The sequence below is a fragment of the Pinus tabuliformis genome, chromosome 5_2, assembly GCF_031772625.1.
Source record: "Pinus tabuliformis cultivar Carrire ecotype Pingquan chromosome 5_2, CPIR1, whole genome shotgun sequence".
Taxonomy (NCBI): domain Eukaryota; kingdom Viridiplantae; phylum Streptophyta; class Pinopsida; order Pinales; family Pinaceae; genus Pinus; species Pinus tabuliformis.
In genome coordinates, this window is record NC_142306.1 from 347,344,061 (window position 1) to 347,360,003 (window position 15,943).

General features: G+C 41.8%; 1 protein-coding gene across 1 annotated transcript; it reads right to left on the minus strand.

Moving 5' to 3' along the window:
• Nucleotides 1–8,330: 8,330 nt before the first annotated feature.
• Nucleotides 8,331–11,887, minus strand: LOC149158912 (cyclin-dependent kinase B1-1-like). The gene is made up of 8 exons (XM_089436353.1): nt 11,444–11,887; nt 9,980–10,121; nt 9,771–9,832; nt 9,493–9,604; nt 9,296–9,389; nt 9,099–9,168; nt 8,854–8,992; nt 8,331–8,758 (listed from the first exon to the last, which is right to left on the minus strand). The coding sequence occupies exons 1-8, from the start codon at nt 11,638–11,640 to the stop codon at nt 8,666–8,668; spliced, it is 909 nt and encodes a 302-aa protein (XP_089292479.1). The 5' UTR covers nt 11,641–11,887; the 3' UTR covers nt 8,331–8,665.
• Between the last annotated feature and the right edge of the window lie 4,056 nt (nt 11,888–15,943).

The following is a 15,943-nucleotide window of genomic DNA, read 5'->3' on the forward strand; positions in this document are numbered from 1 at the left end:
TGTGCCATTGATGCACCATGTTTCCATCCTGACCTATGTGTTGGCTGCACCTTGCTTGCTTGTTGTCCCTACAATGCTTGTTGTCCTTAGCTTGCTACTAAGTACCATACAACTGTCCCAATGTTAGTTAGTTGTCCCTTGCATGTTTCTCTCCTTCGGAGACAGATGCTCCTGTTGTTCCGGTAGTTTTGGCAGTTCCGGAATTTCCAGTAGTTTCGGCTTTTCCAGATTTTCCGATAGTTCCAAATTTTCCAGTTGTTTCAGCTGTTCCGGCAGTTTTGGCTTTTTCGGAAGTTCTGGAAATTGCAGCTTTTTCGGCTTTTCCGATTTTTCTGGCTCTTTCAGTAGTTCCGGATTTTCCAGCAGTTTCGGATTTTCCGGCAGTTCTGGATTTTCCAGCTTTTCCGGCTTTTCTGGCAGTTTCGGATTTTCTGGCATTTTCGACATTTCCGACTTTTCTAGAATTTCCGGCTTTTCCGGCAATTCCAGTTTTTCCGACTTTTTTTAGCAACGTAGAGCCTTTTCTCCCATGACTGCATTTAGATCTATGGCATGTTATCTAGGGCAACGTATACCCTACGACACTCCCTCTAGCTCTCATCTTCATCAAACCCAAAACAGGATGAAGTGAGATCACAAGAGTGAGTGTGTGTGTGTGACAAATGACTTCAAATCCTATTCTATTTATACTAAACGAAGATGATGAATAGACATGTCTATTGGGCTTCTGAGCCTACTCAAGTTGCTAGCTGGCTTGACAATTTATTTTATAACATAAATAAATTCATAACTTCATAGATACTTATCGGAATCGGATGATCTTTAGATCAATCCTACACCTCTCAATGAGAGGGATCCAATAAAAATATCAGCTACCATAAATAAGATGACCCACATGTAGTTTGGCCCTAGTTGCCAATTTTAATACTCCCTCTCAACTAGGGAGAACTCCATCCGCTGATCCATGTGTCCAATTGTACTATCTCTACCATCAGTGCTCCACACTACTCTGCTCAGCTTTGCTGGCTCTGCTCTACTTTGTTGGTTCTTCTCTTCTCTGCTCAGCTCACTAGCTCTGCTTAGCTTTGCTGGCTCTGCTCTGCTCAACTCTGCTAGCTCTGCTGACTCTACTTAGCTCCGCTGACTCTACTCTGCTCTACTGGCTCTGCTGACTCTGCTCAACTCTGCTAGCTTTGCTCTACTCTGCTCAGCTTTGTTGACTCTGCTCAGCTCCGTTGTCTCTGCTCAACTCTATTGGCTCTGCTATGCTCTCCTGGCTCTGCTCAGCTTTGTTGACTCAGCTCAGCTCTGCTCAGCTCTGTTGGCTCTGTTCTGCTCTGCTGAACCATGAAGAAGAATAAATGATCGAGAATGTGTCATACCATTCTCAAGTGACCTGAAGTCAGTCTCAGAGTGTGTACCACTGGTCCTAGACCAGTCCTCAACCGACCTGAAGTTAGTGTCATCGTAGGTACAACTCCTACCACTGGTCCTAGACCAGTACTCTACTGACTCGAAGTCAGTCTCAGAGTATGTACCGCTGGTCCTAGACTAGTCCTCAACTGACCCGAAGTCAGTGTCATTGTAGGTACAACTCCTACCACTGGTCCCAGACTAGTACTCCACTGACTCGAAGTCAATCTCAAAGTATGTACCACTGGTCCCAGACTAGTCCTCAACCGACCCGAAGTCAATGTCATCGTAGGTACAACTCCTACCACTGGTCCCAAACCAGTACTCTACTGACTCAAAGTCAGTCTCAGAGTATGTACCACTGCTCTCAGACCAGTCCTCAACCAACCCGAAGTCAGTGTCATTGTAGGTACAACTCCTACCACTGGTCCCAGACCAATATCATTGATCCCAGATCAATGAAGGCCATCCTAGCATAGGGAGTATGGTAGATACAACGATGTGTCCATCCGTACTACTATGGTCCCTATCCTCATTTCCTTGCTCATTGATCAGATGAGAGTTACTTCCCATGAGTCCCAGACTACATGGGTAGGATGCCTCGACAGGAGAACTAATCAATCCTATCCCACAAGAGAGCAAATCATCTTGTCCACAGGAGAGCGAATCATCTTGTCCACAGGAGAGCGAATCATCCTGTCCCACAAGAGAGCAAATCATCTTGTTCCACAATCACCATGGAGAACACATCATACAGGCCTCACAGGAGAACTAATCATCCTGCTACATAGTCGTCGTGGAGAACACATCATCCAGACCTCACAGGAGAACTAATCATCTTGCCACATAGTCTTCATGGAGAGCACATCATCCAGACCTCATAGGAGAACTAATCATCCTGCTACATAGTCGTCATGGAGAACACATCATCTAGACCTCACAGGAGAACTAATCATCCTACTACATAAGAGAGCGAATCATCTTGTTCATAGGAGAGCAAATCATCCTGTCCAGTGCGCACCACCGAGGGTGAGTCACCCTGTGGTCGTATGTTGTGCCAGTAAGAATCGCAAGCCCCCAGAGCTCCCTGAGCTCAATGTATACAACATGCAGGACCCTTTTACAAGGGTCTCTCGACGACTCCAAGTCGTTCGGGAAAATCACAAATTTGACCTTTCTCTGGGGCTTTGACAAAGTGTAGCGACCTGTACATCATCTTAGTGCGATGGAGCCTCCTTGCTCATCGACTTACCATATCCCAGATAAGGTAGTATCTATCTGCTGGATCAATCATCGAATACGAGATTCCTCAATAATAGAATCCCACCTCTGGTTGTCACAGAGAATCACAGTGGTATTCATCATGTGTACAAACAACTCACTGAAGAGCTTCCACAACCAGGTAGCTTCATACGAGATCATACTCGTAGTTATGTATCCGGTCTCGGCGGTGCTTATAACAACCGACTTCTGCTTCCTGTTCATCCATGATATCGAAGCAGAATCCAAAGAGAACCAGCACTGAGAAGTGCTCTAGTGTTCCTCCACACTGCCTGCCCAGTCAGCATTCAAATAATCATGCAATTTCATATTTCTGGCAGTGTACCTCAATTAATGAGAGATTGCACCTCGAAGATATCTCAAAAGATTCTTGGCACCAATCCATTGAGGCTCAACCAAATATGAGCTCACCATGCTAACTGCAAAACATATGTCTGGACGGAAGTTCACCAAGAACATCAACGCGAATGAGTTTATGAGACTCAGAGGCATTTCCCAAATTTGGTTCGACATCACTACCATATAACTTCTGAAAGTTGAGATCCTCGAGGTAGTCACAGGCTTGCAGTTTATCATTCCACATCTGGAATCCAACTCCCTCTTACTTCTGCAAGTGAGAGGGTCTGCACCTATTTGAAATAGGTTGTCCTCAAAGGGTGCTTGGTATGAGAGGTCTATCATCCACAACCTTCGAGTAATGGTTTGGATCGATTTCACTTCAACTTCATCTGACATCTATCAGTCCTCTCATACTACACCAGGGGAGTTTTTCTTCAATCCATAGAGGGATTTCTTCCACCTGCATACGCGAGATTCCTGATCATCAATCTCAAACCCCTCGGGTTATTTCATATCAGTGAACCTGCTACATGAGGGGAATGGTCCCTCCTGTCAGATTTTCCTTCGGTACATCTCAAATATGTACTTTCATGCTCTTTTTGAATTCAGGCATCTCTGTCACCATCTGACTCACAAACCTTCGATGCTGTGTCAATGGACATGGTCCCCAGTGGACTTCCTGCAACTTGATACAACCCTGAACTCAAAAACATATTTGAAATGTCTATTTTCAAAGACGTATCTTTCCATCGATGAGTGCCACCCTGAAACCTTTGACTTCCATTTTCGAGATGGACACTAGGGTCTTCTTGTGATCAGGAACATAAAAGAGATTTTGTAAATGAATCGAGTTACCCTCGTTCAATTGAGGGGTAACATTCCCTACACCCTTTCTGGGATAGGTGGCATCGGCTCCAAGTATAATCCCACGATTGTTTCCATCTCTATCAAATTAGAGAGTGCACCCTTCTATCCGATGAAGTGTCGGGGTTCCTTGCTTTCTTTGAAGAGTCAACCATTTCCTTGATGACCTGCATTACCAGTCATTCCTTTGAAGATGTCCCTGGAATGATTGTTATCTTCATCAAGAGATGTGTCTCTGCCATTCAGACACTCCTTCGCATAATGGCCAAACTTATTGCAACCAAGGCATCTGCCTTTCCTTCCACCCTTGGATCTGAACTTCCCAATGAAGTGATCTTTAGGTAGGCCATCAGAAACTTCCGCTTCGCCATTCTGATAATATTCTCTGCTTCAACTTCACCCTTAGTGAATGAGAAGAGGGATGATGATCCCATTGATCCTTTTGTCTTGTCCCAATTGTCTTTGGTGATTGCTCTTTCACTCTTGCTTGGGCATTGTCTTCACCTCAGCTTCGATACCATGTTAAATTTAGGTATGTTCTATGCTAGAGCAATTTATTTAATTTTCACAGTATCTTTTCCAGATTAGCAATCACATCAGCATTAAAGTAAACTGCAGATAGAACATAAATATAAATCACAAAAGACAAGCCAAGACAAGAGGACACAAGATGTGGCGCCGGCTAGGGATAAACTCCAATGTGGGAAACCCTTGATCAATTCTTCCTTTATGTTCTTCAAAGTTTAGCAGAGAAAGAGAGAGAGAGAGAGTACATTTACAATAGAAGTCAACATTTTGACTTTATGATATCTGCATGAGATCAGTTGAAGACATATTGCTTCAAATGATTCTCCAAGTTGATTGCTTCACCTACTGTTGTGCTGCATTTCGTCATCATGTTGCACCTCACCGCGCTGCACCATGCTGCACCCATCATCACTATGTTGCATCTCATCATGCTTCATTAATCATGATTGTACCCATCACTGTACTGCAATATGTGCCATTGTTGTACCATGTTGCCATCCTGACCTATGTGTTCGCTGCACCTTGCTTGCTTGTTGTCCTTAGCTTGCTGCTACGTACCATACAACTGTCCCAATGTTAGTTAGTTGTCCCTTGCATGCTGCTCTCCTTCGGAGGTAGTTGCAGAAGACTGCACATATATCTAGATGAATGATGGGTCATCATTACTTGGGGCAGAGAATGATCGGTAAAGGGAACAAGTGGGGCTAGGGAAATAAATGACATTGCTTAATGGTGCATTCAATATCCAACAAACCCAATGCGTTAAGGTATTCCACATGTTGAGTGCCCTTTGAGCCATTAGGGAATTAAACAATTGGTGTTTTGCTAATTTATTTCAAGCTTAAATTCATCCAGAGAGCAAGCCTGGTTTTCATTCATATCAACCTCAATATTGTTGTTTTTTAGAATGCAGAAAGAGCTCCTAGAATGAAAGGCTGACCAAACACTTCCAATTCTCTGAAGAATCCTATCCAGAGTGTTGTCTTTCGAGTTCTTTCCATTATTTAGACACTGGATCAAAAGTAAGGAGTTGCCTAAGAGAACTAAATCATCCACACATTTATCTTTGGCGATGAATAAACCTTGGAGGAGCCCATACATTTCAGCTTGGTTGTTTGATTTTCTTCCTAAACCCCATGCAAACCTAACTTCAATTGATCCCTCGAGATTGATTAAAATCCCTTCCCCTCTTGCCACCCTTAATTTAGTTTAAATTAAACCTTTTTTTTAACAAGAATGAGTAGAGAATTTTATTAAATCTACGCACAAACGCAACAAAAAAGTAGGGAAATTCCTTACATTTGCACCATCTTTAGAGGATCTTCTACTGAGAAACTGACTAAGATTCTAGGAGACAAATCCCAGTATCTTCCACGGTTTCTACAACTAAGACTTTCCTTGTGATTACAAGAGTAAATTCTTACAAATTGCAAACATAATAATATGCAGAAACAATACATTGACTTATTTGGGAGACTTTTGCAACAAGGAGTCTACACGAAGTTGGGATCTTGAAGCTAAATTGACATCCACTTCACGTTCCCATTTTTCCTTATGGGATTTTCGACCTCTTGTGAGAGGCAATTCTGCTGCATTTGAGGAGAGCGATTTTCTGGCATTGCCTCCTGTACTTGAATTAGCATGAGGTGCTTTAATTGTCATCGCTAGTTTGTAAAACGTTGGAGTGGATCTACTCATCTCCGCAAGCTCAGAATTGACATTGTTAACACTTTTGTCGCAAAGTCTGATTATGTATCTAAAGATACAACCGTCGAAGGAGCTTTGTCTTCGTTCTCCCCCGACACTGCTAAGTTTCTTTGGTCCTCCTTTGGGGTTTCATCCAGAGAAGAAATTTTATTTTGTTCTGGATCTTGAAGAGACTCAAAATCATTTTTGCTAAGGGAAGGTTCATGAACTTCTACTGCATATTTCTTTGGAGCTGCAATCTTGTTCTATTGATTCTTCCTTCACTTTTGAGCTGGTTGAAAATTGCCCTCATTTGATATGGGGGTTATGGGTTTGCCCTTCTTTAGAGGCAGGGGCTTGGATTTGCTCATCCTTTTTTTGTTGAGGACAATTTTTAGCAAAGTGCCCATGGGAACAATAGATGATGAATTTGAAAGGAATCTGCCCAGAGTCCAATTCTTGAATATGGCTCCCTTCCCCTAAATTTATTTTTAGGGCCTCTAGTAAACCTTCAGAGATATTTACTTTGACACAAATGCGAGCACAAGAAAATTGGCCTCCTTTTGGTTTTGCTTTGTCCAAATAGCATCCCAGTTTATTTCCAATCTCTTTTAATGCATTAGGGCCCTAGAGATGGAGAGGGAGGTGACGCAGAGGAATCCACACCAACACAAAAGTAATTTCAGAATTTGGATTGAAATCCAGAGTCCATGGGGAGATAAAGAGGCCTCTAGTCCCCATAAAATACGGCCCTGATTTGAAAATCAGATCTCTTTCCAATTTATTCACAAATAGAAAAACATAGAAACCCCTACCTACTGCAAAGAAACTTATTTGACCTTGAATCTTGGGGTCCATTGTTCCGTGATCCAAGATTCAACAACTTTTGGATTCGGCCATAAGCCCATAAACTTGCCAACCAATGCTTTTTCTGAGAGGGCTAAGGCTCTCTTGCATGGATTTGATGGAGAGAGTTCCACATCTAGAATCTTAGCTAATTTCTTCACAAATTTTTGGGGGGGAGAAGAAGGCCCCCGCGGTTTATGCCCTTGTAAAAGGGCTCTAAATACAACCACCTCCTCCATAAAGGAGAGGAAAAATGATCTGCAATATCAGATCTGAGAAGCCTCCTGTGGTACGTCTGTCAAATGCAAGCTTGAACCTTACAGGAGACGCAGCTACAGCAGCCAAGGTCTCTTTTAGCCAAAACTAATCTTCAGTGGCCAAATCACAAAATGGAGTCCAAGGTCAGAGCGCCTACAATCATGATTTGAGCTAGTTGATGTCGCGGCTAGGGAAACCCTAGCTGCCAATAGCAAGGAGCCTCTCCTCCACTTGTTTATCAATTTTCCCATTCAAATTAAACTTTGAATAATGTAGAATATAACATTTGTAAATAAAAATTAGAATGTAAATACAATAAATTTTCAAGTTAAATGAAAGAAAAATATATTAATAATATAAAAAATAAAAAGCCTCGAGAGTTAGCTCAATTGTTTGAGTTCCCGTCGCTAAAGCATCTCGTTAATGGGTGGTCACAAGGTCAATTCTCTTCAACGCCCTCAAGGTTAGGCTTTGCTAATAAGCCAACAAGAGATGCCTTTAGGTGGATTTGCCCAAATATTTCTTCGGAAAAAAAAAAAATTTTAATTTTAATTAATTTCTATACATTTACTGAATCCAACATATACATATATTGAATCCAAAATTAACATACCTAAGCTAATCTCTTACATCAACTCACAATATAAACAAAGTTAAATAACCCTAGCTTATGCCTCCAGAACCTAATGTTAGTGTCTTAAATTGGTCTCCAGAATGGAGCATATCTGTGTTTTTACGATATACAAAGTAGAGAACTTTCACATGGAAATGGTTTGTGAGGACTAATGACTAAATTTTTATTTAACTTCATCACAATAATTTTGATTCAAATTTCTACAATGGCCGATGTTGAAAACATGCTGTTTTGGATGAATGATCCCATGTGTAAGGCTCAAAGAGTTAGTATATTCAAAACTGTTATAAATTCTGTCCGAAGACAGATACACTCTTACATGAAAAGAACATAGCCCTGAGCATTTTTATGAGTTGCTTTGTCCAAAACATTCCGTAACAGTAACTGCAATAACATGCAGGATGGGTTTTCTTATTTGCTTTATATATATGTTTCATTAGCATATTTCATTAATACTGGCATTGCAGGAAACACTTCGAAAAAGATAGAAGAATTTCAAAATAAGTCAGATTTTGATCGAGTTAAATAGAACTGTTTTAAACAGCCAATAGGACCATTTGCTTGTATAAATAGACATGTCCTCTGCCAGTACCACTTAATGAACAAATGAATGAAAGGCTGAGTAGAAGCAAGTGCAAAAATTGGAATTTCTGTTTGCTTTTGCAAACAACAGATGAGACTTGCAATCTATAGCAAGAAAAACCATTTTACTGTGGCTGCTTAAACCTCCAAAGTGGCAGGAACAGTTCCTTAAATATGATCACTTAAAAGTCTCTGGCATCCTTGAACACCCATAAATAGTGAAATTTGAATACTTCAGAATTGAGACTTGTCCAGATCATCAAAGTAAGGGTGATTCATAGCTGCCTTTGCTGAAATCCTCTTTGCAGGATCGCACTGCAGCATTTTCTGCATGAGAGAAGTAAGTTTGTCATTTTCTTAATCCTTTCAAGGGCACCAATAGTTTAAAAATATGATGGTTTGACAGGTAAGGAAGAACATACACTGATAAGATCGAGACCAGTTGGTGATAGATTTGGAACTGCCCGAGCAAGGTTTTCAGGTTTCCACTGAGGATACTCATGCCAGTCCCTTAGACGTTTTACTCCAGGCCACATTTCCTCAGTTGGGGTTCCAAGCAACCTTTCAACCACGAATGCAAATCGACTCAATTCAGTTTCTAACTGTACGATTGAATTAGTGAGCAGTAGCACTAAAACAAGTTTTCCAAACAACTTTATAAACATACGTGAAGATATGAAGCAGCTGTTGTATTTCACAATCCCCAGGGAAAAGTGGTTGTCTTCTCACCATTTCAGCTACAAGAACCCAGACAACATATTAGATATCAATCCTCCCACATAGAGGCAAAACTGGGAATAATTACAAGAGTGAGATTATGGAAAAAATAAATCAAGTCTTCAGAATATTATAAGCCACACTCACCAAAAATACATCCTACAGACCAAATGTCCACAGGTGTGGAATAGTGAGTTGATCCCAACAACACCTCTGGAGCTCTGTACCATAGGGTGACAACCTATAAATATACAGAACCTAAATCAGAATCTTAATCAGTGACCAAGAATTTAAAAGGATGTTAAATCAAATGAGGCCATCTGACAAAGAATTTCAGAAAGAACCTCATGGGTGTAACACTTTAAAGGCACAGTAAAAGCCCTCCCAAGTCCCAGATCTCCAACTTTAAGTAAGCCTTTGCTTTTATCGACCAATAGATTCTGTGGTTTTAAATCCCTGAAGATAATCAAATCCCATGGAAGATTATTAGTGAAACAACCATGTACCATTCCTGTTTATCTGGTTTATTAATTTGGACTCACACAACCTCATAGGTTTCGGTTGAGCTACGGCAGAAGACGGGGTATAAGTAAACTAATATAAATGTCCAATCAATCATTACCTGTGCAACACTCCATGGCTGTGACAATGAGCTACACCTTTCAACAGTTGATACATGAAACTCTGTACTCCAAAACCCGTATGCAGAAATCAGAGTCCTGCCCTTGGAAAAAATGGCCGATGCAATGCAATATGCAGAATGGAAGCACATAAAGGTTCAGTGAAAGAAATACTTGATGAAACCGCAAAAAAATTCAGTGAAAGAAATACCTGAATAACATTTTGCGGCAGAGGACCAGCATTGACACTGCGTCGATAGTCGATGAATTTCTTCAGATCTGTATCAAGGTACTCGAAGACTAGGTAAAGCAGTGGTTTTCCCTTCTTCGTCACATGCTCCACACAAAGCAACCTGAAAATTCCAGCCTACCCCTTACTGAACAAAAATCCTAGAATTATTTTGGAGCTTAACCCTGAAATCACTTAGAGCTTAGGAAGGGCATATTAGCGTTTAGATGAAATCTGGTTATTATATTGATGGTAGTTTTCACATCCATGGCATTCGAAAGCAAAAGATCAAACACCAGCTACTTGCTGTAAGAAAACCTAGCAGGCACAGACTGCATTCCCCTTTCAGATTCTGCTATACAACTGAAATCAAACAAATACACATTTGAAATACTGGGAATAACTTGGAAAAAGGAAGCATTGTTCTTTAAGATTTAGCAAAACTAGATTCCCAAACAAATACCAATTTGAAAAGAATCACAGCAATAACAGAGTTAAGGGAAATACCAATACCATTGCCCTTTTCACAAATCATAGTTTACAGGTGCTCCCAACAACCAAATTTGTGTTTGAAAAACAAGCAACAAAGAAATTATGGGAGATTGCTCTATTTCACACTTTAAAACAAATGAGTTCAAACACATCACAGCAATACCAGAGTTAAGGGGAATACCAATACCATTGCCCTTTTCACAAATCATAGTTTACAGGTGATCCCAACAAACAAATCTGTGTTTGAAAAGTAAGCAACAAAGAAATCATAGCAGGATTACTCTACTTCACACTTCAAAACAAATGAGTTAAAAAAAATACACATTAGCTTTGAGGGGCATTGATTCACTGATGAGGTCAACAGAGTGTTAAGCCCGACAATCAGAGTCTGCCTTACCCATATGGCATGAGTTTCAAAAAGATCAGACCTGAAATAAGTTTCGAATGATTTTGGCATAATATCTAAACCTTAGTCTAGGAAATTAACCCCACCTTTCATCTTAGGCATTTATCAAAAAATAAAAAATTATAAAATAAATATTCAAGACAATGACAGGGATAGCAGAAAAAGTGAAAAGCGCCATTTCCTTATTTCAAATTTTCAAATATGATCCAACAGAATCTCATCTACCGATAGAAATTCAACCAAACACCAACCAGAAAATATCACGGAACAGATGAGATATGGATCAGATTTTCGCCATTGTGACCTAACAAAAAAACATCCATTTGAAAGCATTCACGGTGCAGAAACCAGAGAAAAATTGCTGCTCCTCTCAGCATTTCAGGAGTGGAAAATAATAACAATAGTAATAATGATGACCCAGCATATCATGGGCTATACATTCAGAAACAGAGACCTAAATGCCATGTAAAATATAATAAAATCAACTCAAACCCCAAATACTGAAACTCTACGATTCGAACCCGCTCCTCCACCAAAAAAATACTTACCGAACAACATATATGCTCTGAGACAACATTTGCAGGAGGGAGATTTCACGAAGAGAACTGGGTGGGACGCCTTCCTCGTCCATCTCAAGGCGAGTCTTCTTGAGAGCAACGAGCTGTCCAGTCATCTTGTCTCTTGCCTTGTACACCTTCCCATAGGTGCCCTCCCCGACCTTCTCAAGCTTTTCATACTTGTCCATGGCGGGCCGATTCAATCAATTGCAGAGATTATTTATATTGAAATGCTTCCAGTGCCTTCCTGGGCTTCCTCTGTAATCAATTCACCCCACCAACGAGCCCACAATACACACACTGCCCACCCCACTGAGCAAAAAAAGTAAGACAATGGAATGGATCTGAATAAACTCAATGGAACCGTTGCTGTGGTTGTTCAAACCCCATCTGACGGCCCATATTTAAATACCCAATCTCCATCCAACAGCTAGCATTGTTTCAAATTTTGAACAGAATTGGGTTCAGGGCTGTATTATTCATTATTAATCTATATATTCCTATTGTAGCATTAAATGCTATATAGTTTATAATATCTGACCTTTGGTTTGGAGTTTTTCCAGTGTTGAATGGAAATTCCACCAATGATTTGTGTGGATTACCGTAATGGCCAGCAGGGATCTCATTATAAAGATTACTCGGAAATTTCCCCAAATTGTGATTAAATCCCTACATTATAATTCCAAAAATGTCCTTGCATACAAATAACTAAATAACTAAAGCGTATACTAATGATGGTCTTTTTAATAGAATATATTAATTTTAAAAACTTAATAAAACTAACTTATTTTTAAACAGAGTTGTAATGAGTATTTAATGATTGTTTTTGTTTATAATTTAAAAAATAATAAATATAATTTTAGAGTTTATAAAATTAATTTATTTGAAATGTGTTAGTTGGGTTTATATGTGCTGGTAATGATTGGACCATTTTCTATTTATGTTCAATTTTTATAAATGATAGGATGATTTTTGATGTGATCCATTCTTATAACTTACATGATGATCTTATGTGATGACTTTGTGTATATGATGTATTCTTTATACAAAAATTTAAAAAAATAAGAGAAAAACAAAAATTTATAATAAGTATTTAATGATGGTTCTATTTATGATTTAAAAAATAATAAATAAAATTTTTAAGTTAATATATTTTAGAATGAATAAAACAATTAAAGACCCAAGACATGCCACGGAAACGGGGATGGAGCGACTCGCGTGTAGACCATCCGTGCGGTCAGGGTTTGGGTAGGGTTTTCAGAACCCTACAGGCTCTGTTTCATGCATCACTTTCCCTTTGCTACATTTCGACGCTGGTCTCTCTCCGTTACAGCTGCCTGTACATCCGCCGTTCGATGCTGCCGTTCGATGCTGCCGTTTCGCTGCCGTTTGGTTCTTACCTTCAGGTCTTCCGTTTACCTTGAAGATGTATGCAGTCAGGTAACCTACGGCCGTTAACTGCACCAGCATTTTGTTTATTTTACCTTGGGGTTTTTTACTGTGCCGTGTCATACTGCCGGGATTTCTCCACCGCTTGACTCGCTCACCGTTTCGAGAAGCCGTTACCATGGATGACTTGGAGAGTGTGGACTACTCCGCGGATCCCTTGGAAGGGGTCTCCATCTGGAGAACTCCCAATGCCAGCTCAGATGGAATGTTGTATGGTGATTTTTCTGGGATTTACTCTCAGTATGTGCATGGAGAATCCTCCAGAACTATGCCCGTGGTTCTTCCGGACGACCCACCCACCTGGCCGGCCCTCTCGACGCCTTCTCATTCCCCGGCGACCCTAGGGTTTGTGGCTGGTTCGTTAAACCCATCCCTCGGGTTAACTCCACCGACTATAGGCTCTTCACACCTTGCGCATAACCCTAACCTTGCTTTGGCTACCTCTGGCTCTGCGGGTTATTTTGGTCCCTCGTCTGGTTGTTTCTCATCCGTACCTCCCCTCTCGGATCCCCTATCTGGCATTTCTCTTGCCCCCTTCGCTGGTATCCCTGCATCCTTACCTTCATCCATACCTTCCCATACGCCTCCATCGGCTCCACATTCGCAGAGGATCCCTTCTCATTCTGGAGGCCCTAGAAAGAAAACTAAATGTTTTAAATCTCGAGAGGCTGACTACTTCCTCAGGCTGGAAGAGGACATTCAGTGGGGCGAAGCTATGGATTTTGCGGACCGGGTCTTAGTTGGTCGCATAAGGGGACGGAACTACACGGCGGCACGCTTGAAGGCATGGGTTACTGAGGTCTGGGGTCACCACTTGGTCGATCTACCGTTTGTACAGACATTTGTGAGGGGATGGTTTGCACTTCGTTTCGCGCGTGCCGACCACACAAACTGGGTTTTGTCTTCTCACTGGCATTTTGACCATGCACCTGTGTTACTCAAGCGGTGGACTCCGTTATTTGATCCTGAGACGGAGCAAATTGGGATTGGCCCTATTTGGATTCGGCTTCCAGGTCTCCCCCTACAATATTGGTCAGAGGAGATTTTCAAGCGCATTGGCAACGCTCTGGGATCCTATATGGGTTATGACAATTCATACCTCCAGACTGGTATGATGGCCTATGCCAGGATTCTTATTTATATGGATACTCGGGGAGGACTATATGAATACATTACCATCCAATGGAGAGATTCTGCGCGAAGGCAGATCATTGACTACGAGGGCATTCCATATCGTTGTCGCAGATGCCACAAAGTGGGGCACCTTTACAGAGACTGCCCACTCCTTCGGAAATCCCATAGGCAAGCACAGGAACAGGCCACGGAGATAGACAATTCGAATCCTTCGAATCTGCAGCCTGAACAACCTGAACAGCCTCCTGCTGCCCCACAATGCAATTCAGGGGATGCTGAGATGGCTGAAGGAAATGGTCCCATTCAGACAGCACAGGATCCTCCGCCCCCGGTACCGCCTTCGTCCACAGAGGCTCAGGAGCACTCACTGAACCCTCCAAAGGACACTGCGGTTACGGGTATGTGTTTATTTTCTTCTCCTATCTCTTTGAATTTACATGCATCCTGCATATCATCTGTCATCTCACTTGCTGATCCGCTTGGTTCTCTCACCCCTCATCAGCTGTCTCATACATCCCTCACTTGCTCGATTCCTCCTCCCCCTCCCTTGGCTCCCCCATCCCTGATCTCATCGACCCCTTCAATAATTAAGCAATCACCCCGGTACGCCCTTCGTCCCCGGAACAAAGATAGGGGACCTGATGTGATCGGCCTTGATCCTATTAATCCTCCCTCGCATAACAAATTAGGCCGAGGTCGTCCATCCCGTATTACTAAAGCCAGGAAGACGGCTGATGAGGAGGTCGCCCTCGGGCGACAGCATACTATTATTGGGGCCCTTAGAGCAAAGGATGGCCCTCCCCCGCCTTCCTTATGAAAATCCTCTCCTTCAATTGTAGAGGGTTTGCTAGTTCCTCTAAAAAACTAGCGCTCAGGAGGCTTATTACCTCGGATCATCTGGACATCATATTCCTACAAGAGACCCTCTGCCCTATGGATATACTTGTTCGCACCCTATCTTCATGGCTTCCGCATTGGACCTTTCATGCTCTTGACGCTGCAGGCCGTTCTGGAGGCCTTGCCATCGGTGTCTGTAACAAATCCATAGATATCTGTAATTATTGGGGTGGTAAGGGTTACATTGGTATTGACATTCACATTCACTCTCTGGATCGGGACCTTCGTCTGATTAATGTCTATGGACCCTGCTCTGATAGACTCACATTCTGGAGATCCTTATTTGAGAGGCAGCTGCTGCAAGCTAACAATATTGTACTGGGAGGAGATCTTAACTTCTCTCTGGGATATAGTGAATCTTGGGGGCATATGGCACAAGTGGACTCCCTCTCAGAAACACTTTCCTCTCTATTGGAAGACCACCACTGGGTCGACATCCCGTCAGCCAGACTCCAGTATACCTGGACCAATAATAGAAGTGGAGATCAGAGTCTGGCTAGGAGATTGGACCGCTTCCTTATTAAAGAACAATTATATAGTGATCTACCCAGATCTAGACAATGGGTTGGAACAGGGGGTCTATCAGATCACAGGCCCATCTACCTTGAGATAGATGGCCTCACTCACAAGATAAAAAGTCCTTTTAAATTCAATGTTGCATGGCTTCGAGACCCAGCTTATATTCAACTGGTACAAGATTTCTGGCATAATAACCCTATCAGGGAGGAGGAAGACTTACCTTCGGGTTTTGTCCGGAAGTTATCTGAGCTCAAGCTGGTCACTAAGAAATGGGCTCATCAGAAGAGGATACAAGATAACCACACTCTAATGGAGGCAGAGAGAATCATATCTGAATATGAAACCTCTTCTACAGGGAACTTTAACACGCCTGAGGACAAGGAGCAGTATAATCTTCTGATAGCACAGCGCACACGAATCCTGAAGGAAAGAGAAGAAAGTATGAGATTGAGAAGCAGGGCTATATGGCTCACAGAGGGTGATGATAACACT

What these genes read in the sequence shown, in the direction of transcription:
- LOC149158912 (XM_089436353.1), bottom strand. Translation starts at nt 11,640, where the DNA reads ATGGACAAGTATGAAAAGCTTGAGAAGGTCGGGGAGGGCACCTATGGG. An exon ending in TGCCGCAAAATGTTATTCAG is followed by an intron (nt 9,833 to 9,979) that starts GTATTTCTTTCA and finishes TTTGGAGTACAG; the next exon opens with AGTTTCATGTATCAACTGTT. An exon ending in CAGCTGCTTCATATCTTCAC is followed by an intron (nt 8,993 to 9,098) that starts GTATGTTTATAA and finishes CGTGGTTGAAAG; the next exon opens with GTTGCTTGGAACCCCAACTG.